General features: G+C 44.9%; 1 protein-coding gene across 3 annotated transcripts in view; it reads left to right on the forward strand.

Moving 5' to 3' along the window:
• The window catches only part of LOC125454992 (dedicator of cytokinesis protein 2-like), a 1,138,509-nt gene that overhangs the window by 107,720 nt on the left and 1,007,465 nt on the right, over positions 1-23,324 (forward strand). For all 3 annotated transcript variants that reach the window (XM_059650434.1, XM_059650430.1, XM_059650433.1), the window contains exon 5: positions 9,551-9,647. In XM_059650434.1, coding sequence (XP_059506417.1) covers positions 9,551-9,647 — 97 coding nt within the window. The remainder of the gene's footprint in view (positions 1-9,550; positions 9,648-23,324) is intronic.

The raw sequence follows: 23,324 nt of genomic DNA on the forward strand, positions 1-23,324 counted from the left end.
TCTTTTAGTACCTGGGGATGCATTCCATCAGGGTCAGGAGACTTATTAATCCTTAGCTCCATTAGCTTGCCCAACACTACCTCTTCCATAATAATGATTGCTTCCAGGTCCTCACCTACCTTTGTCTCTTTGTCAATTACTGGCATATTATTAGTGTCCTCCACTGTGAAAGCCGATACAAAATACCTGTTCAATGCCTCTGCCGTTTCATCATACCCCATAACTAAAGGACCAACGTTTACTTTAGCCACTCTTTTTCGTTTTATATATTTATAGAAACTTTTGCTCTCTTTCTTTATATTCTGTGCTAGATTTTTCTCATGTTCTATCTTGCTTTTCTTTATAGCCCTTTTTGTGGCTTTCTGTTGACCTTTAAAAGTTTTCCCAATCTTCTCGTTCATTGCTGTTTTTGGCCACTTTGCATGTCTTCTCTTTCAATTTGATAGCCTCCCTTATTTCCTCAGACTCCCATGGCAGATTACCCCTTTTCTTACATCCTTCCTTTTCATTGGAATATACTTTTGCTGAGTGCTTTGAAAGTCGTCCACAGCTCGTCAATTGTCCCACCATAAAATCTTTGTTTCCAATCTACTCTCTAGCTGAGTCCTCTCTCATTCTATTGTAGTCCCCCCTTGTTAAAGCGTAGGACCAGTGGGCACAGCCTTACAATTAGAGGGGGTGAATTTAAAACTGAAATGAGACAACATTTCTTCAGCCAGAGTGTGGTGGGCTTGTGGAATTCATTGCCGCCGAGTGCAGTGGAGGCTGGGACGTTGGATGCCTTCAAGGCAGAGATCGACAAATTCTTGATCTCAGAAGGAATCAAGGGCTACGGGGAGAGTGCAGGGAAGTGGAGTTGATTTAAATGGCAGAGTGGACTTGATGGGCCAAATGGCCTTACTTCCACTCCTATGTCTTATGGTTTTATGGACCCTGGTATTGGATTTTATTGTACAGCATGCCAAACAACACTTTTCACTGTATCTTGGTACATATGACGACAATAAATCAAGTCAAAGTCAAATCAGAAAATTGATGAGAAATGTTAATCTACTAGATCAGTTGGGAGTAAGAGTCCAAGGAACTGTCAGGATTTATTACCCATGTCTCATTTCCTTTGATAAACACCACCCAGGAGAGACAGGAGGGGAGCCTTATCTTAGGGGCTGGAATTAGCTAATGGGTGTGCTGGCTTCCCAATTCCTCACTCTGCTTCTAATAAAACATAAGCAGAGCTGTACAGGTGGAATTCGTACCATGGCACCCAGTTTTATAACCAATGTTCTGTCTGCTTTCCAACTCCCAATGATAGGGTTAAAATGTCCATTGTCCCAAGCTTTTCCTTCTCTGGGGGGAACAAGGAATGTGAGTTTTGCCACACCCCAACAGTGAAAGAAAAAGAAGAGATAGTTAGGTTTCAGACATAATAGGAACTGCAGATGCTGGAGAATCCGAGTTAACAAGGTGTGGAGCTGCATGAACACAGCAGGCCAAGCAGCATCTTAGGGGCAGGAAAGCTGACGTTTTGCGCCTGGACCCTTCATCAGAAATGGGGGAGGGGAAGAGGGTTCTGAAATAAATAAGGAGAGAGGGTGTGGAAGATCAAAGATGGATAGAGAACAAGATAGGTGGAGAGCAGACAGACTAGTTAAAGAGGCAGAGATGGAGCCAGTAAAGGTGAGTGTAGGTGTGGAGGTAGGGAGGAGATAGGTCAGTCCAGGGAGGACGGACAGGTCAAGGGGGCAGGATGAGGTTAGTAGGTAGGGAATGGGGGTGCAACTTGAGGTGGGAGGAGGGAATAGGTGAGAGGAAGAACAGGTTAGGGAGGTGGGGTTTAGTGGTTGGCTCACAGCACCAGGGACCCATGTTCAATTCCACCCTCTTGTCTTTGTGGAGTTTGCACATTCTCCCTGTGTCTGCGTGGGTTTCCTCCGAGTGCTCCGGTTTCCTCCCACAGTCCAGTGCTGTGCAGGATAGGTGGATTGGCCATGCTAAATTGCCCCAAGTGTTCAGGGATGTGTAGATTAGGTCGGTTATAGGGGGATGGGTCTGGGTGGGATGCTGCAAGGGTCAGTGTGGACTTGTTGGGCCTGTTTCAACACTGTAGGGATTCTATGATCTATGAACAAGAATTTTATGTACCAATAAAGAAATGTCATTTTGCAAAGTGAATGGTGACTGATGCCTCCTGAATTAGGCCAGAAATAAATGGAGTTTCAGACTTATATAGAGCACAGCCCTCCAGCTTTGTTAAAATGTAAAAATTTCCACCACACAAAGCAGTTGAGGCAAAACATTACACACTTTCAAGAGAGAGATAGATTTATTTCTTAGGCCTAAAGGGATCAAAGGGTAAGGGAGAAAGCAGCAACAGAATACTGAGTCAAGGTGATCAGCCTTGATCATATCGAATAACAGACCAGGCTTAAAGGGCCAGTGATAATGGGAACTGTAGATGCTGGAGAATCCAAGATAATAAAATGTGAGGCTGGATGAACACAGCAGGCCCAGCAGCATCTCAGGAGCACAAAAGCTGACGTTTCGGGCCTAGACCCTTCATCAGAGAGGGGGATGGGGTGAGGGTTCTGGAATAAATAGGGAGAGAGGGGGAGGCGGACCGAAGATGGAGAGAAAAGAAGATAGGTGGAGAGGAGAGTATAGGTGGGGAGGTAGGGAGGGGATAGGTCAGTCCAGGTCCTGGACTAACCTCATTCCACCTCCTTGACCTGTCCGTCTTCCCTGGTCTGTCCTATCCTCTCCCTACCTCCCCACCTAAACTCTCCTCTCCACCTATCTTCTTTTCTCTCCATCTTCGGCCTGCCTCCCCCTCTCTCCCTATTTATTCCAGTTCCCTCTCCCCATCCCCCTCTCTAATGAAGGGTCTAGGCCCGAAACGTCAGCTTTTGTGCTCCTGAGATGCTGCTTGGCCTGCTGTGTTCATCCAGCCTCACATTTTATTATCTAGGCTCAAAGGGCCAAGTGGCCTTTTCCTATGTCTTTGTCAGAAAAAAAAATGATGAGCTTAAAACTTTCAAATGAGCATCATCTGTCGTAATTGCTTTGAAATGTTTGAAGTGATCTCAGTTTGAGACCCGAAGCTTATTGCGCCCAGGAATCAAGAAAGATGGGTGTTGGGGTGGTGTCCAAATTCTGTTTCAGAGAGAGTATAACATTTTTTCATGGATCAGAAAGGTCATTGCAAAACTACATGGTGCTCATTTGTTTGAAGCGCTTGACGCAGAGAGGGTGGTAATTTGATCAGATTTGAAGAGTAGTTTTTTTTTGGATCAGCGAGAAAGATGGTTCCTAGCAGCTGGTTGTTATTGGAAACATGACCCATGTATTCAATAGATTCAATGAGTGGTGTTTGGGCTGGAATGCAAAGTCTAGGATAAAAATTGTTTTATCAGATGGCCATCCATTAAGGTTAAATATCTGTGAAGAACGTGCCTTGACAGGAGGGCAGGTCTTATGAGGAGAGGTTGAGGGAGCTGCGGCTTTTCTTATTGGAGCAAAGAAGGATGAGAGGTGACCTGATAGAGGTGTACAAGATGATAGGCATTGATAGAGTAGGTAGTCAGAGACTTTTTCCCAGGATGGAAATGACTATTGCAAGGGGCCGTAATGTTAAGGTGATTGGACGAAGGTTTAGGGGAGATGTCAGAGGTAGGTTCTTCACACAGAGAGTGGTGGGTACGTGGAATGTGCTGCCGGCAATGGTAGTGGAGTCAGATACTTTAGAGACTTTTAAATGACTCTTGGATATGCACATGGAGGATAGTAAAATGTAGGATATGCAGGGTAGTTTGATCTTAGTAGCATAATAGGTAGGCACAACATTGTGGGCCAAATGACCTGTACTGTTCTATGTTCTATGTTCATAGATCACAGATCATAGATCATAGAATCCCTACAGTGTGGAAACAGGCCCTTTCCTCTAGGCAGCATTTGAAAGAGAGTAGACATCACTCCAGGGTCAGAGCAGTCCCTCGTCGTGAGGTAAACTTTCTATTCAAGCCTCTGGGCGACTATGAAATAGAGGAGCCGTGATTGGAAGATGCGCTCCTGATTCTGTTTGTAATTTTACTGTTAGCGTAATATTAAAAGTTAGGTTGAAGGCATTCTACATTCAAGTCACCAGCCTGCATTATTGAATTTGCAAATCCAATTCTTGTCATGGGCAGCAATTTGATGAAAAAAATCATTCTGTGCTCTTGTCCTTGACCATCCCTGTGTTAGCAATTCCAATTTAATATACTCCCACATATCTAATTCCTTAATTATTCATTACAATAGGTTCATAGAACCTTATCCTTTGAATACGTTACATGTGGGAATGTAAATGTTGCTTCCTATCTTATTGTTTCCTCTTTTTACATTTATAATTCTATTCTATTCATCTATTTAGACTGTTGCATTGGATGGGTAACTACTTTGCTTTATTACTTGAATATAGAACCTCCCAACCCCTGACCACCATGTTCCTCACTGAATCTGACCCTAGTTTATTGAAGCTACTGGAGTAGAGGGTGATGATTTTCATACCTTCTGCTGGGCGATCGACAGACACACAGACACACACCCTTTGCAGTAAATTAAGTACTTTTCAAGCTAATGTAGACATTGCAGTTGACAGATTTGGCAGCAGCTACGAGGAAAGAAACACAGGGCTAATGTTTCCCTTGCTCATTACAGAACTGTCATATTGCAGAAAGAAGCCATTCAGCTCATGATGTCTGCAACAGTTCTATTATCTAGTGCCAGTCTCCTGCTTTTTCCCAATTTATCCCAGCACGTTTATCCAACTGACCATCCAATTCCCTCTTAAATGCCTCAATTGACCCTCCATCACATTTCCAGGCAGTGTACCTTATAAGCAGGGGCAGTCAGAGCCGAATGGTATTATCCATAGATGTGTTGATCTGGGTTCGAATCCTGCCATAGCGGATGGTGGAATTTGGAGTTCTGCACTGATAGTAGTGTGTCTTCTGGGAGGTGGGGATGGGTGTTGAACCAATTTATTCTGCAATTGCTTTCAAAACAAACTAGAAGGGGGGTGTGGGGTAGCTCTTTTTTCCCAATTTACTGAAGATGGGACTGGAATCAGTTTTTAAAATTAACTCACAGGATTTCGGCCTCATTGGTTAGGCCAGCATTTATTGCCCATCCCTAATTTCCCAGAGGGCATTTCAGAGTCAACCACATTGCTGTGGGTCTGGAGTCTCATCTAGTTTAGACGAGGTAAAGATGCCAGTTTCCTTCCTGAAAGGGCATAAGTGGACCAGATGTTTTATCAACAATGGATTCATGACCATCATTAGATTCTTACTTCCAGATATTTATTGAATTCAAATTCCGCCATGTGCCACGGTGGGATTCAGGCCTGGGTACCCTGAACATGACCTGGGTCACTGAATTAACATTCCAGTGACAATACCACGAGGCCATCGCCTCCCGCTGTATCTGAAATCTCATGAAGTGGTAGAACAGGCACATAATCCAGTAGTTATCCATCTGTGTTAAATAGAAAATGTGCCTCCCTCCTCCTCCTGTGCCCCAAACCCTGCATATGAGCGTGTTGCATTTGAGGACATTTGGTTGCCATGTACATTCACAGCAACAGCACTTGAAGAGTGTGCAACCAGGAACTAGTTGCTGGAGGAGTTAGATATCTGAGATAAATACAGGAACCCCTTGGGGTGCCCAGCAGTGTCTAGTCATAGAGATCTATAGCACAGAACAAGGCACCTCAGCCCATTGAATCTGCACAGGTCAAAAATCAGCCACCTAACTATTCTAATCCCAGCACATAGCCCAAAACCTTGTATGTCTAGGCATCACAAGTGTACAAGTTTATTTATTCATTCACAGGATGAAGGTTTTGCTGGCTAGGCAGCTTTTAATTGCCCATCCCAAACAGTTAAGAGTCACCCACGTTGCTGTGGGTCTGCAGTCACATGTCGGTCAGACCAGGTGAAGATGGCAGATTTCCTTCCCTAAAGGACATTAGTGAACCAGATGGGTTTTTCCTGACAATTGATTCGTGGTCAACATGAGATTGTTAATTCCAGATATTTATTGAATTCAATTTCTGCCATCTGCTATGATACAATTTGAACCTGGGGCCCCAGAATGTTATCAGAGGAGCAGGAAAGCTGATGTTTCAGGCCTAGACCCTTCTTCAGAAGGGGCCTGGGCCCGAAACGTCAGCCTTCCTGCTCCTCTGGTGCTGCTTGGCCTGTTGTGTTCATCCAGCTCTACACCTTGTTATCTCAGATTCTCCAGCATCTGCAGTTCCTACTACCCCAGAATGTTGAGTGTCTCTGGATTAACAGTCCAGCAATAGTACCACTAGGCCATCACCTTCCAATTCATAAATGCTGTGGTGTTTTCTGCCTCAACATTGTTATCGGCAATCAGTTCCAGCTTCCCACCAACCTCTGGGTAAAAAATATTCCCTCACATCTCCTCTGAACCCCCTTGTCATTGATGCCTTCATCACTCCATCAAGGGGAAAATTTTCTTCCTGTCTACCTTATCTCAGCTCCTCATAATTTTATACATCTCAACCAGTCTCCTACGTTCCAAGGAAAACAACCCCAATGTGTCCAATCTCTCTTCATAATAAAAACCCTCCAGCCCTGACAACATCCTGGAATTCTCTCCTGAGGTGCATTGTTGGTCTATCTACTGCACCAGGAGGCCTATACTATGGGCTTAAAGCATTCAGAGTGTGTGGTGATTTGAACCCATGACCTCTGACTCAGAGCTGAGGATGATAGTCGCTGACCCATGCTGGCCGCACATCAAGCAAATACATTTGTTACTGAGAGTCCGGTCTGATTGCTCACTTAAATGACCCTCGACCCTAATGATTGACACCAAAACCTGGCAGCATTACAGACACAATATGTTCATCCATGTGCAGCTAACTCTTAATTCAGAGATCAGCTTCAGGTGCACTTCTGAGGTGTTTGATCTTCAATTGAAAAGATAATCGTAACGAAGTGGAAACCATTGATCAACTGTGTGTGCGCTTGTTTGGGGGGAACAGAACGAAAATCACAGGGGGCATTTAATGCATCTTCAAGAGATGGGGTGGCAAGTGTATAGCGTTTTCCTCTCAACTACAATTAAGCCCAAGTGGAAAGTGCTGAGGATGGACTTCCCATCTGGAGGTCAATTCTCTTGGCCATTCAAAGGCCTTACCGTCTGATGTGTCGAAGGGGTGCATGCGGCCTATTAAAGGAGGGGTGGTTTTTACTATTTGGTAGCTTGTATCTAACAAAATCAAGGCCTATCAACACATGAAGACCCCCCTCCCCAGCCCCACCTTTCTGTTAAATTACAGTGAGGTGGTGGTCTAGTGGTATTCTCACTGGACTATTAATCCAGAGACTCAGGTAATGTTCAGGGACTTGGGTTCAAGTCCTGCCATGGCAGAAGTTGAATTCAATAACAATTTGGAATTAAGAGTCTGATGATGACTCTTAATTGCTGATTGTTGGAAATACCACCTCTACTTCCTCAGGAGGCGAAGGAAATTCAGCATTGTCTGTAAAAACTCCGACCAATTTTTATAGATGCGTCACAGAAAATATTCTACTCGGACACATTACGGCTTGGTATGGCAACTGCTCTTCACGGGATCGTAAGAAATTACAGAGAGTTGTGAACACAGCCCAGTCCATTATGCAAGGCAACCTTCTATCCATGGAAAACAACAAAGTGTGAAGCTGGATGAACACAGCAGGCCCAGCAGCATCTCAGGAGCACAAAAGCTGACATTTTGGGCCTAGACCCTTCATCAGAGAGGGGGATGGGCTGAGGGTTCTGGAATAAATAGGGAGAGAGGGGGAGGCAGACTGAAGATGGAGGAAAAAAGATAGGTGGAGAGGAGAGTATAGGTGGGGAGGTAGGGAGGGGATAGGTCAGTCCAGGGAAGACGGACAGGTCAAGGAGGTGGGACGAGGTTAGTAGGTAGGAGATGGAGGTGCGGTTTGGGGTGGGAGGAAGGGATGGGTGAGAGGAAGAACAGGTTAGGGAGGCAGAGACAGGTTAGACTGGTTTTGGGATGCAGTGGGTGGAGGGGAAGAGCTGGGCTGGTTGTGTGGTGCAGTGGGGGGAGGGGACGAGCTGGGCTGGTTTTGGGATGCGGTGGGGGAAGGGGAGATTTTGAAGCTGGTGAAGTCCACATTGATACCATTGGGCTGCAGGGTTCCCAAGTGGAATATGAATTGCTGTTCCTGCAACCTTCGGGTGGCATCATTGTGGCACTGCAGGAGGCCCATGATGGACATGTCATCTAAAGAATGGGAGGGGGAGTGGAAATGGTTTGCGACTGGGACTGCACCTCCCAGTCGCAAACCATTTCCACTCCCCCTCCCATTCTTTAGATGACATGTCCATCATGGGCCTCCTGCAGTGCCACAATGATGCCACCCGAAGGTTGCAGGAACAGCAACTCATATTCCACTTGGGAACCCTGCAGCCCAATGGCATCAATGTGGACTTCACCAGCTTCAAAATCTCCCCTTCCCCCACCTCATCCCAAAACCAGCTCAGTTCGTCCCCTCCCCCCACTGCACCACACAACCGGCCCAGCTCTTCCCCTCCACCCACTGCATCCCAAAACCAGTCCAACCTGTCTCTGCCTCCCTAACCTGTTCTTCCTCTCACCCATCCCTTCCTCCCACCCCAAGCCACACCTCCATCTCCTACCTACTAACCTCATCCCACCTCCTTGACCTGTCCGTCTTCCCTGGACTGACCTATCCCCTCCCTACCTCCCCACCTATACTCTCCTCTCCACCTATCTTCTTTTCTCCCCATCTTCGGTCCGCCTCCCCCTCTCTCCCTATTTATTCCGGAACCCTCACCCCATCCCCCTCTCTGATGAAGGGTCTAGGCCGGAAACGTCAGCTTTTGTGCTCCTGAGATGCTGCTTGGCCTGCTGTGTTCATCCAGCCTTACATTTTATTACCTTGGATTCTCCAGCATCTGCAGTTCCCATTATCACCAATCAGTAGCTTGCCTGATTCAGAAATTGTGTTGGGACTGGGGGAGTCGAATGGCTACAGCAAAGTTGCCCCCCCTCCCCCGCTCTCCAGACAGTGGTTGGCCCTGTCACTGTAGTCAGTAAAATCTGCCTCACTTGAAGATCACTTCAACCTCTGCTGTGACCTGCAGAAATGTTGCCCAATTGTAACATGGGCCTTATTTCAGGACTTATCATCATTACGATATGGCTGAACTGGAGATTTGTGGGGGACGGTGAAACAAAAGAAAATAAGTTATTTGGTTGGCATGGATGAGTTGGACCGTCTGGATTGTTTCTGCGCTGTTAACCTCTATGACTCTATTCCCCTGTAGCCTTTATCACCAGTTTGAATTTTAGCTCCTTGTAAGAAACGGTTGAATGACAGAAGATGTGTGGGCAAACGTCTAGGAAGTGCAGGGGTCACTTGATCAAAGGGATTTCTATATCTGTAGCTGCACTGTTGCTTTATGGTCTGCTGGGGTTTAACATGAGCTCTCCTTGTTTCTTCAGTAATCAGGAGAACATTGTCTCGAAGGAGATGCCCCTGGTACAAGAAATCACAACCACCTTGAGGGAATGGTCCAACATCTGGAAACAGCTGTACATGGTGAGTGAGCAAGTTCTTCCTCCTTTTGGATGTGACTAACGGTTTGAGTCAGCTGCTCTCATCAGCAGCACTGCAGAGTGAAGAGGTCAGAGTGAATATTTTGTCCACATGACTCCCTTGGCAATTTTGTTGACTCTGATGAAAGCACGTAATACAGAACTGGCTAGAACAATGATAGAGTTTTTTTAAAAAAAACATTCATTTACCTCTCTAGGATCCATCACAGGACGATTTCCTTTTGGTTATGGAATGAGGGAATGTGTTTTGGTGTTTCACCTCTAGAATCTGCTGAGGTTCATGGGACAGCCCTTCAATGATTGACTTCATGTTTGGATTATGGTGTAATGAGGTCATGGACATCCTCATCCTGGTTCAAAAAAATGCAGTCCCAAGATACAAAAACATCTGGTTGAATACTTTCTCAGGTGGACTCTTGAGTCTCACAATACCGTGTACTATCACTAGACTAATATTCCAGAGACCCAGGTAGTGTTCTGGACACCTGCATGCAAATCCGGCAAGGGCAGATGGTGGAATTTAAATGCAATACAAATCTGGAATTATGAATTTAACAATGATCATGAAACCACTGTCAAATGTTCACTTATGTCCTTTCGAGAAGAAAATCTGTCATCCTTATCTGGCCTGGCCTCCATGTAACTCTACACCCTCAGAAATGTGGTTCACTTTGAACGGCCCTCAGAGTAATTATGGGTGCTGGCCCAGCCATTGACATCTGCATCCTGTGAATGAATATCTTAAAAATTCTGAAGAACTTGAGACATTCTCCCAGTTGTCTAGCCAATAGTTACCCCTTCATCCACAACTCCAAAACAGATGGGTCCATATTTCCTGATCTGGCCCAGAGACAGTATTTCCCACTCTATATAGACAAAAAAAAGTTACCTTCAAAAAAGTAATCCATCTAAACTTTGGACTGAGTCACTTCCCAGATAAAGGAGGCAAGTCTAGGTCAGGAGGCCATACAGGCAGTTCTGAAGTGGTCAATTTTGTTTTCCAATACTAGCTTTGTGTGCTATTCAAGTCCTGAAGGCATCAGATTTTGATAAAAGTGGATAATTGATTGGTTGTTTGTATTTATTTTTGGGTAAGGGTGTTAAGGGTCGTGGTGCTATGGTGGATATCATTGGGTTCAGATATAGTCTTGTTGAGGTTCTAGAGGATGTTGGTGGGGCCTCTGCTGGAGTACTGTGTGCACTTCTGGTTGCCCAGCTATAGGAAATGTATTATTCAATTGGAAGGTGTTCAGAAAAGATTTGCTGGGAATGGAAGGTTTGAGTTAAAGAGAGAGGGTGGATAGAATGGGACTTCTTTCACTGGAACGTGGGAGGTTGAGAGGTAACTTCATAGAGGTTTACAAAATCAGGAGGGGTGTCTATGAGATGATTGGCAGGTGTGGTTTCCCTAGGATGGGGAATTTCAGGACTAGGGGGCATACCTTCAAGGTGAGAGGAGAAAGATTTATAAAAGACATGAGGGGCAATTGTTTTACATAGAGGTTGGTTCGCATGTGGAACGAACTTCCAGAGGGAGTGGTGGATGTGGGTACAATTACAACATTTAAAAATAGACAAATGAGAGAGATTTGGAGAGATGTGGACCAAGTATAGGCAGGTGGGACTAGTTCAGTTTGAGATTATGGTCAGCATGGATGGGTTGGACCAAAGAGTCTGTTTTCTATGATGTACAACTCTGTTAAAGGTCCTGAAGCCATTTGATAATAGCTGAGTTGTCGAAGGCTGCCTGGTGGGTGAGGGGGTATGGTGGAAGGTGCCAGGTGGTGAGGGCTAGACTGGGAAAGGTGAGTGTACAGGGTGCCAGGCAGGTGATGGGTAAGGTGTCAAATGCAAAGGGGGTGGGTAATTAGGTGACATATGTGTGAGGGTGCCATAAGGATGGAAAGTAGGATGCAAGGTACATGAGCAAAGGCTGTGGGTTGGCATGGGGCAGAGGGGAATGGTCAGATCAGGGGTTTTGAGTCCAAGGCTTGCAAGCATTCTAGGGTTGGGTGAGTAGAGTCTGTTTGAATTCAGATGGCAGGCAGTCATGACAGTTCACAAGTCAGCAGCTCTGAATTCTAAGAACTGGTTATGAAGCTGGAAGCCAACACTAGATTGGGAAGGTTTTCAAATTTGTTCTGTATGGAGCTGTTTCCCATCGCAGTGTTGCTGTAGTCGTGATACATAACCTTGCTATGTCTGAGCTACGTTTCCTTTCCATTGGATGAGATTGTTGCAGTGTAAAGGGTTAACACTTGACTTTGTAAATAGAGGTTAATTCACTGCACTGTTAGACCACATTGTTAATAAATGCGAGGTGATGCATTTTGGAAGGTCGAATTTGAAAGCTGAGTACAGGATTAAGGATAGGATTCTTGGCAGTGTGGAGGAACAGAGGGATCTTGGTGTGCAGATACATAGATCCCTTAAAATGGCCACCCAAGTGGACAGGGTTGTTAAGAAAGCATATGGTGTTTTGGCTTTCATGAACAGGGGGATTGAGTTTAAGAGTCGTGAGATCTTGTTGCAGCTCTATAAAACTTTGGTTAGACCGCACTTGGAATACTGCGTCCAGTTCTGGTCACCCTATTATAGGAAAGATGTGGATGCTTTGGAGGAGGTTTACCAGGATGCTGCCTGGACTGGAGGGCTTATCTTATAAAGAGAGGTTGACTGAGCTCGGTCTCTTTTCATTGGAGAAAAGGAGGAGGAGAGGGGACCTAATTGAGGTATACAAGATAATGAGAGGCATAGATAGAGTCGATAGCCAGAGACTATTTCCCAGGGCAGAAATGGCTAGCACGAGGGGTCATAGTTTTAAGCTGGTTGGTGGAAAGTATAGAGGGGATGTCAGAGGCAGGTTCTTTACGCAGAGAGTTGTGAGAGCATGGAATGCGTTGCCAGCAGCAGTTGTGGAAGCAAGGTCATTGGGGTCATTTAAGAGACTGCTGGACATGCATATGGTCACAGAAATTTGAGGGTGCATCCATGAGGATCAATGGTCGGCACAACATTGTGGGCTGAAGGGCCTGTTCTGTGCTGTACTGTTCTATGTTCTATGTTCTATTGTTCAGGCTAAACAGCCAGTCAGATTTATTGCCTAACAAGCTCTCACTGAAGTAAAGCACAAAGGAACTTGGGGATGGATGAGATCACTGCAGTTCACCTTGCTCCTTCCAATCAGAAGAGTCTAAATTTAAACAGTTATTTATTCTGAACTGTTCTGATGTCTTTCAATCTTGTTGAACATAGAACATAGAACATTACAGCACAGTACAGGCCCATCGGCCCTCGATGTTGTGCCGACCTGTCATACTGATCTCAAGCCCATCTAACCTACACTATTCCATGTACGTCCATATGATTATCCAATGACGACTTAAATGTACCTAAAGTTGGCGAATCTACTACCGTGCAGGCAAAGCGTTCCATTCCCTTCCTACTCTCTGAGTAAAGAAACTACCTCTGACATCTGTCCTATATCTTTCACCCCTCAATTTAAAGCTATGCCCCCTCGTGTTCGCCATCACCATCCTAGGAAAAAGGCTCTCCCTATCCACCCTATCTAACCTTCTGATTATTTTATATGTTTCAATTAAGTCACCTCTCAACCTTCTTCTCTCTAATGAAAACAGCCTCAAGTCCCTCAGCCTTTCCTCGTAAGACCTTATTGAAGGCACTCTTATTTGTGATAACACGGTGTGAAGCTGAATGAATGCAGTAGGCCAAGCAGCATCAGAGGAGCAGGAAAGCTTGACTCTTGGGAAAATGAAGAAGGGTCCCGACCCAAAACGTAAAGCTTTCCTGCTCCTCTGATGCTGCTTGGCCTGCTGTGTTCATCCAGCTCTACACCTTGTTATCTCAGATTCTCCAGCATCGGCAGTTCCCACTGTCTCTGTGGCACTCTTATTTGTTTTTGCTTTTATTCCTAATGTGTTTCAGTCTTGTTGAAGACAACTGACTGAGTCTTTCAATCATCTTTCATGCTCAGTGAAGTGACAACACTTAAGTTGTACTTTGTTGCCTCTGTAAAGAAAGATGTGCATTCATATAGCACTTTAACAACCACCAGTAGTCTCAAAGTTCTTTCGCTTTTGCAGTGTGGTCACTGTTATTATGTAGGAAATACCGCAGAAAATTTTCACTCAGCAAACAGCAAAGAATTGAATAATTTGTTAATTAGAAAACTGTGAGCATAGCTTCCTGTTCCACTTCAAAAGGTGGAATCTTTCATATCCACTGAACAGGGAGAGGTGGTGGGAGTCCACTTCATGTCTTCTCTGAAAGGCAGTACCTCCAACAGTATGGGGGTCCTTCAGCGTTGCCTTGATTTGGGAACCCGTGTGTGGGTGTATGCGTGATTTACAATTGACACGAAAAAATTTTGGTATGCCCTAAGGCTGAGAAAAGCATTATATAGACGTAAGCTCCTCAATTTTTTAAAACAAATGCACTTTGTTCCAGAAACTCTCAGTGCATTAGCTCTACCATAAGGTATTTTTTTAAACAGTTGTCTATGAGCATTGTCATATGACAGAATTACCTCATAAATAATAATGCAAGAACATTGCCAGAATTGCTAAACAGGATTCATAGACTTGGAATGGGAAAACTATTTAGCAGAAAGCCAACTGACATTCTTTTTGAAACATTTGTCAAACAATTTTGGAACTAAGTTGGGACAATAGTTTTGCATGAAATTCGACACCCCCATAGGTTTTCCAATCCATAGGTCAATGTCAGTGCAGCTGGAGGAGAGGTTGGAAGAGGGAGCAGATGCGGGCAACAGTGATTTGAGAGAAGGCTACAAATTGATGGAACAATTCAGGTTTGTCACTTAATGCTGTCATGTGGGTATGATAGTTTCCACTGGGATTTTAACTTTTGACTGCTGGACTGCAATGTAAATACCCACTGTACTTGAGTTGAATCAGTTGAATATTTCATATCGAATATCAGTTTAGCTGTGGTGAACCATGTGGTTTCGTACATTGTCTCTGCTGTGGTTTAGACTGAATTTTAATTACCCAAGTCTGCATCAGCCAGTCCAGAATACCATTAACCCTGGGAGCTTATGTGTTTTTTTTAAATAAAAGACAATTCTCGCTGATTTGTTTGTTTTGTTTGAAAGTACTGACCCCTGCTCTGGATGTTGGAAGAGTGAGAGGATTTCCACTAGATGAAAATGATCAAAGAACCGAAAGAAAAACAGCTGAGAGTCGAACAATTTTGTTTGCGGAATACAATTTATGATGTTCTTGCACAAAATTAAATAGAAATCAAAGAGATCTATAAAAACGCTGCCTGGAAATCAAAGAACAACTGGCAGTTTGCTGAAAGGTAGATTATTTCCATGCTCAATGAGCCTGTAACAAAGGATTATAAATTTACAAGCAAAACTGGATGGAAAGATCTTGCATCCAAATAACACTTGTTATATCCTCGTGATGTCTCAGATGCTTTCGAGGCAATATATTATTTTAAAGGCCAGTTACTGTCATTTTGCACTGGAACAAATGGCTATTGAAACAGGTCATCCGAACTCTATGGGATACATTAGATAAATACCTGAAGAAGGAAATAATATTAAGAATTAGGCGCAAAGACTAGATAAATAAGATTAGAGTCAATGAGCCAGACTTTGTTGAAAATACAACATTGTTTGAATGGCACACAGTTTTATTGCCATGTACATCAATCAAACTCTTGTGGTGTGGAAGAGTTACACCAGTGAATTGCCAATTAGTACAAATCATTAGTCGAGTTTCCCCACTCTCTCACTAGCCTCACAAAACTCTATTATTTTTCATGAAGCAGTTGTACATATTTATTAGATAATAAAATGTGAGGCTGGATGAACACAGCAGGCCAAGCAGCATCTCAGGAGCACAAAAGCTGACGTTTCGGGCCTAGACCCCGTCTCTCCAAAATGTTAAAATTTGTGATCAATAGTGGCATAATAATTAAAAATGATTACCAGACAATCTCTCTTGCCCAGAAAGTGAACATTTATAAGTCACAGAGTCATACAGCTCGGAAACAGACTCTTGGGGCCAACCAGTCCATACCAAACATAATCCCAAGCTAAACCAGTCCCACGTGTCTGCTGCTGGCCCATATCCCTCCAAACCTTTCCTGTTCATGTACTCATCCAAATGTGTTTTAAACATTGTAACTGTACCCACATCCACCACTTGCTCAGGAAGTTCATTCCACATGCAAACCACCCTGTATGTAAAACCTTTTGACTCTCATATCTTCTTTGAAAATCCGTCTCCTCTCACCTTAAGGATGTGCTCCCAGTCTGGAAATCCCCCATTCTAGGGAAAAGACAACTACCTTCATAACTCTATTTATACTTATCATTATTTTATAAGCTGCTATCAGGTCAGCTCTCAACCTCCTGTGCTCCAGTCTGTCTTTACGACTCAAACATTCCATACCTGGCAACATCCTGATAAATCTCCTCTGAACCCTCTCCAGCTTGATAGTATCCTTCCTTTTACTGGGTGACCAGAACTGGACACAGTATGCTGGAAGAGGCCTTGCTAAAGTTCTGCACAACCTCAACATAACATCCCAATTCACATATTCAAGAGGACTGAGCAATGAAGGCAAGTGTGCCAAATTTCTTTTTAACCACCTTGTCCATAGGTGACCAAACTTCAAAGAATTATGTATCTGCATCCCTAGATCACTCTGTGTAGAGTCTTACTTGATAAGGATATGGATTATTTTAAGATTTTACATTTCTAATTTCATTTTTGTTACGTTTCTTTTTCTGTCCAAACTTTGTTTCCCACGTTTTATTTCTCTTTCTTGCTTGAGATTGCTGGAAAAGCTCAGCAGGAGTGGCAACATCTGTGGAGAGAAATCAAAATTAATGTTGCGGGTTGAGAGACTTTCCTCAGAACTGGAGTTAACTCTGATTTCTCCCCACAGATGCTGCCAGATCTGCTGAGCTTTTCCAGCAATCTCTATTTTTGCTTCTGATTTACAACATCCTCGATTCTTTTGGTTTTTAACTAGTTGAAGTGGTCTTCTCTCAAATATCAGAAATAAAAATTAAAATGTTTTACCCTGTCAAAATCATACATGCCTCACTGAGATGATATGTCCTCTATTCTTCTGATAGTATAGTCCCAATTCAAGCATCATTGTGTTATAGGACAGCCTTCTTATCCCAGAGACTAATCTAATGAACTTTCAATCCTGTGCCTCCAATTTCTTTCCTTAAAACTGCACACAGTATTCCAGATATGCCATCATCAAACCCCAGAGGACTGCATTTCCCATGTACATCAATCCCCTTCCAATATAAGCCAGCAGTTTTTTTTTATGGACATTAAATAGTGTGGGTTAGATGGGCTTGAGATCGGTATGACAGGTCGGCACAACATCGAGGGCCAAAGGGCCTGTACTGTGCTGTAATGTTCTATGTTCTATGTTATGCTCTATTCCTAAAAATATACATAATTCAGTTCTGTGCAGTAGTGTGTGAAGAAACGAACAAACATTGGAACTTGATTCTATCCAGAAACAAACAAAAGGCAATTCTTCCTTGTACAAGGCAATATTAACACACACATTTGAGGCATTGGGAAGGTCCAATAAGTCAACGGACCCTCAATTTAGCTTCTATTAACTTAGGGATTGAGTCCAACAGCCGTGAAGTTCTGCTCCAGCTATACAAAAGCCTGGTTGGGCACATCTGGAGCATTGTGTCCAGTTCTGGTCACCTCATTACAGGAAAGATGTGGAAACGTTTGAAAAGGTGCAGAGGAAATTTACCAGGATGTTGCCTGGGATAGAGGGAAGATCTTACGAGGAAAGGTTGAGAGAGCTAGGGCTTTTCTCTTTAGAACGACGAAGGATGAGAGGTGACTTGATAGAGGTATACAAAATGATCAGTTATAGATAGAGTGGACAGCCAGGGACTTTTTCCTAGGGTGGAGGTAGCTATTACGAGGGGGCATAGTTTTAAAGTGAGTGGACGTAGATATAGGGGAAACATCACAGGTAGGTTCTTTACTAAGAGAGTGGTAGGGATGTGGAATGCATTGCTGGAGAGGGTAGTGGAGTCAGCCTCATTAGGGGCATTAAAGTGGCTATTAGATAGGCATATGGATGATAGTATGAGGTAGGGGTGGAGGTTAGATAGGCGTTAGGTTTCGGGTAAAAGTTTGGCACGACATGGTGGGCCGAAGGGCCTGTACTGTGCTGTAGTGTTCTGCGTTCTATGTTCTATGTTCATTTAACTAACGCAGAAAAACCTTAGGTGGTGAGAGATAATGGGAACTGCAGATGCTGGAGAATCCAAGACAACAAAATGTGAGGCTGGATGAACACAGCAGGCCAAGCAGCATCTCAGGAGCACAAAAGCTGACGTTTCGGGCCTAGACCCTTCATCAGAGAGGGGGATGGGGTGAGGGTTCCGGAATAAATAGGGAGAGAGGGGGAGGCGGACCGAAGATGGGGAGAAAAGAAGATAGGTGGAGAGGAGAGTATAGGTGGGGAGGTAGGGAGGGGATAGGTCAGTCCAGGGAAGACGGACAGGTCAAGGAGGTGGGATGACGTTAGTAGGTAGATGGGGGTGCAGCTTGGGGTGGGAGGAAGGGATGGGTGAGAGGAAGAACAGGTTAGGGAGGCGGAGACAGTTTGGACTGGTTTTGGGATGCAGTGGGTGGAGGGGAAGAGCTGGGCTGGTTTAGGGATGCAGTTGGGGAAGGGGAGATTTTGAAGCTGGTGAAGTCCACATTGATACCATTAGGCTGCAGGGTTCCCAGGCGGAATATGAGTTGCTGTTCCTGCAACCTTCGGGTGGCATCATTGTGGCACTGCAGGAGGCCCATGATGGACATGTCATTTAAAGAATGGGAGGGGGAGTGGAAATGGTTTGCGACTGGGAGGTGCAGTAGTTTGTTGCGAACTGAGCAGAGGTGTTCTGCAGAGCGGTCTCCAAGCCTCCGCTTGGTTTCCCCAATGTAGAGGATGGCACACCGGGTACAGTGGATGCAGTATACTACATTGGCAGATGTGCAGGTGAACCTCTGCTTAATGTGGAATGTCATCTTGGGGCCTGGGATAGGGGTGAGGGGGGAGGTGTGGGGGCAAGTGTAGCATTTCCTGTGGTTGCAAGTGAAGGTGCCGGGTGTGGTGGGGTTGGAGGGCAGTGTGGAGCGATCAAGGGAGTCACGGAGAGAGTGGTCTCTCCGGAAAGCAGACAGGGGTGGGGATGGAAAAATGTCTTGGGTGGTGGGGTCGGATTGTAGATGGCGGAAGTGTCGGAGGATGCTGCATTGTATCCGGAGGTTGGTGGGGTGATGTGTGAGAACGAGGGGGATCCTCTTTGGGCGGTTGTGGCAGGGGCGGGGTGTGAGGGACGTGTTGCGGGAAATACGGGAGACGCGGTCAAGGGCGTTCTCGATCACTGTGGGGGGAAAGTTGCGGTCCTTGAAGAACTTGGACATCTGGGATGTGCGGGAGTGGAATGTCTTGTCGTGGGAGCAGATGCGGCGGATGCGGAGGAATTGGGAATGGGGGATCGAATTTTTGCAGGAGGGTGGGTGGGAGGAGGTGTATTCTAGGTAGCTGTGGGAGTCGTGGGGCTTGAAATGGACATCAGTTACAAGCTGGTTGCCTGAGATGGAGACTGAGAGATCCAGGAAGGTGAGGGATGTGCTGGAGATGGCCCAGGTCTACTGAAGGTTGGGGTGGAAGGTGTTGGTGAAGTGGCTGATCTGTTCGAGCTCCTCTGGGGAGCAAGAGGCGGCGCCGATACAGTCATCAATGTACTGGAGGAAGAGGTGGGGTTTGGGGCCTGTGTAGGTGCGGAAGTGGGACTGTTCCACGTAACCTACAAAGAGGCAGGCATAGCTGGGGCCCATGCGGGTGCCCATGGCCACCCCCTTAGTCTGTAGGAAGTGGGAGGAGTCAAAAGAGAAGTTGTTGAGGGTGAGGACGAGTTCGGATAGGCGGATGAGAGTGTCGGTGGAGGGGGACTGGTCGGGCCTGCAGGACAGGAAGAAGCGGAGGGCCTTGAGGCCATCTGCTTGAGGAACACAGGTGTAGGTGGTGGTCTTTCACCGCTGCACCTTTGCAGCAGCTGCCTCAGGCTTTAGTGTGTCCCTCAGCACGTAGTCCTCGACATCTGCAACGTTTGATCGCGGTCAACTCCTTCTAAAAAAAGCCAGCACACTACTTGCCTTTCAAATTGCATGATCTACCTGCATGCTAATTTTGTGTTCCCTGAATGCATTCACCCACGAGCCTCTGAATAAAATCTATTTATTACACTTTTAACACCCACACATCTAGCACTATTTTGACTTGAATAGCACTGCTTTAAATAAAGTATGAATTATAATTTATACTCCAGCAGTCCCAAAGTAGTTCACAGCCAATGAATTATGTTTAAATTGGGATCACTGCTGTTTTGTAGGTAAATGCCAGTTTGTGACCGGCAAGGTTCCATGGGAACGAATGAGGCTAAAACATCAGATAATCTGTTTGATGGTATTGGCAGAGATAATTAAAGCCGGGGAGCCCCTTCTCTCTCCAAGAGAGCCAAGTACAATGTTTTAAGTGGTTTGGAAATAGTTTAAGTTACAGGCATGAAGCCAGACGATCAGCTTAGTGACTCAGGTTGCATTTATTGGCTTTATTAAGTATTCAATTTCTCAACTCTTACTGAGGCCTTGACTAAGAACAGATCTGAAGCAAGTTGCTGCCAATCCATTTGGTTGAAAGGGCCAAGTTTCCTGACTGTTCTTATTTCAGTCAGCAGAACATCTCGCTTCTAACAAGACCAACAGATAAATTTCCCCTTTGCGCTCTTTGTTCATTGTTAGTTCAAAGAAGTAGTCTGGGCTTCGCATTGATATGTACAGGTTTTGGTAGTTTTTATTTCAATTTTGAAGCCCACCCTAACAAATTATGGATAGATCCATTTGTGACGTCAACAAAACTTGCGGAAATTTCTAAGTTACTAAAAATGAAATGGTTCTTCAGCAAGAGGGACCTTCTTCATTTTCTCACCGTAACTTCTTTGATCTTGTATTCAATGCCTCGACAAATAAGCGCCAAGTATCCTTGGATAACTGACAGGAGCCAAAGTTTAGGAATCAATGATAGTGTGGAGCTGGAGGAACACAGCAGGTCAGGCAGCATCAGAGGAGCAGGGAAGCTGACGTTTCCAGTCGGGAGGCCTGTTTTTGGAGAAGGGGCCCGAACCGAAATGTCAGCTTTCCTGCTCCTCTGATGCTGCCCAGCCTGCTGGCCTGCTGTGCTGCTCCAGCTTCACTGTGTTATCTCTGAGTCCAGCATCGGCAGTTCCTATTATCTTTAGGAATCAATGGGTCTATTGCCAAGTGGCAAGCTGTGACTAGTTGTATATCACAGGGTCAGAACTTGGACCCTGTCTATTCACAATATGTAATAATGATTTAAATGAGGGAGCTAACTGTATGTTGCCATGTTTGCACACTGCACAAAGCTGCGTGGGAGGGTGAGTTGTGAAGAAGATGTAGAAATGCTTCAGTGTGATTTCAACAAGTTGAGTGAGTGGGTAAATGCATAGCAGCTGTATTGTAATATGGAGAAATGTGAAGTGACGTGCTTTAGTAGCAAAAAAAAACAAGAAGGCAGATTATTACCTGAATAGCAATAGATTGGAGGAAAAAGGAAGTGAAATAAGACCTGGCTGTTCTCATATACTAGTCACCGAAAGTAAGCATGATGTGAAGAAGGCAAATGGTATGTTGGTCTTCACAGTGAGAGGCTTTGAGGAATAAGAGCAAGATATCTTGGTGATGCTACAACTGAAGAACTGAGAGACTTTTGTCCTCCTGGACTGAGGAAGGATTTTCTAGCTGTGGAGGGAGTGCAACAAAGGTTTACCAGACTGAATCCTTGGATGTCAGGACTGATGTATGAAGAGAGACTATTGGTTAGGACTATATTCACTGGAGTTTAGAGGAATGAAGGGTGCATCTCATTGAAATCTACAACATTCTGACAGGACTGACATTGAGGGATTTTTGACTCAAATGAGTCTAGTGAGGGGTCACAACCTAAGAGTATAGGTTGGCGATTTAGGATTGATATGAGGAGAAATGTTCTTACCGAGAGAGTGGAGAGCCTGTGGAATTCTCTGCCACAGAAATTGAGACTAAATATTAGCTGTTTACAAGAGGTTAGATATAGTTCTTAGACCAAAGGTATTAAAAGTTTTGGTGAGAAGGCAGAAACAGGGGATGGAGTTGGATGATCAGCCATGATTGTATTGAATGGCAGAGCAGGCTCAAAGGGCTGAATGGCCTATTCCTGCTTCTGTTTCCTATGTTTCTATGCTTCAATTGGCTGCTTTAACCAGCTCATCACTAGTCTTTTTATTCTTCAAAAATCTGTGGGCATGTTATTGAACGACACCAGACCACAAGGTTTTAGACATACCCCTTGGGTTGGAAAGAAGAGAGCTCTAGGATTTTGATACTATCACAATGAAGGAAAGGCAGTACAGTTCCAGATTAGGTAGAGTCATGACTTGAAGGGAAGTTGGCAGCTGATGTTTTCACTGTCCTTGTACATAGTAAATGTCGCAGGTCACAAGGAGGTTTGTTGAATTGCTGCAGTGCACCTTGTATCGGGTATCTGCTATGTCACAGCACATCAGTGTTGGTGGGAGTCAATACTTAGAGTAGAGGATAAGATACTGATCAAGTGGATGCTTTGAAACAAATGGTATCGAGCTTCTGGAAGGTGCACTCGTCCAGGCAACAGCCAATTTCAATTGCGCTCCTGATGTGTACTTTTGGAGATGGGGGACTGTCTTTACACTGTCAGGCGGTTAGATGTTTTTTGTCGAATTACCAGCCCCTAACCTGCTCTTGTAGGCACTGCATGATATGGCTGGTGCAATTCAGTTTCTAATCATTGGCCTCCAGTCCGATGATGGTGAAGGATTCAGTAATTGTAATGTCATTGAAGTGCCCTGTAACATCTTCCCATACAACCACAAAAGGTGTGACATTTGTCTTTTAGTTCCTACCTCCTCACTATCCAAGGCTGCAGACACACTTTCCAAGTGAAGAAGCAATTTCCCTGCCCTTCACTCAATCTCGTCTATGTGTTCTCCGCTCACGTGTCTCTACACTTGGGAGACGAAATGCAGACTGGGCGACTGCTTTATGGAGCACTTACATTCTGCCCACATAAAGCAACCCTGAGCTTCTAGTTGGCTGCCGTTTCAACACACCACCCTGTTCCGTGGCCAACATCTCTGTCTCTGGCTTGCTGCAGTGCTCTAGCAAAGCTCAGCACAAACTGGAAGAACAGCATTGCATTTTCCACTTGGGAGCTCTGTAGCCTCCAGGACTCAATATCAAGTTGAGTAATTTTAGCGGCCTGAACACCCCTCTGTTCTTTATCCACCCCTACTATCTAGACTCGGTCATAACAGGGGCTGCTTTCAGCACAGCCAATCAATTCTCACCTGTTATGCTCCCCATCAGCAGCTTTTGGTCCATAATCCTTTAAATCCATCCTATTAATGTGCCCATCCAGGTGCCTTTTATTAATGTCACAATCGTACCAGCCTCCACCCCTTCCTCTGGCAGCTCATTCCGTATATACATCACCCTCTGTGTGAAAAAGATGT

Source organism: Stegostoma tigrinum, chromosome 1 (assembly GCF_030684315.1).
Source record: "Stegostoma tigrinum isolate sSteTig4 chromosome 1, sSteTig4.hap1, whole genome shotgun sequence".
In the NCBI taxonomy this organism is placed as follows: domain Eukaryota; kingdom Metazoa; phylum Chordata; class Chondrichthyes; order Orectolobiformes; family Stegostomatidae; genus Stegostoma; species Stegostoma tigrinum.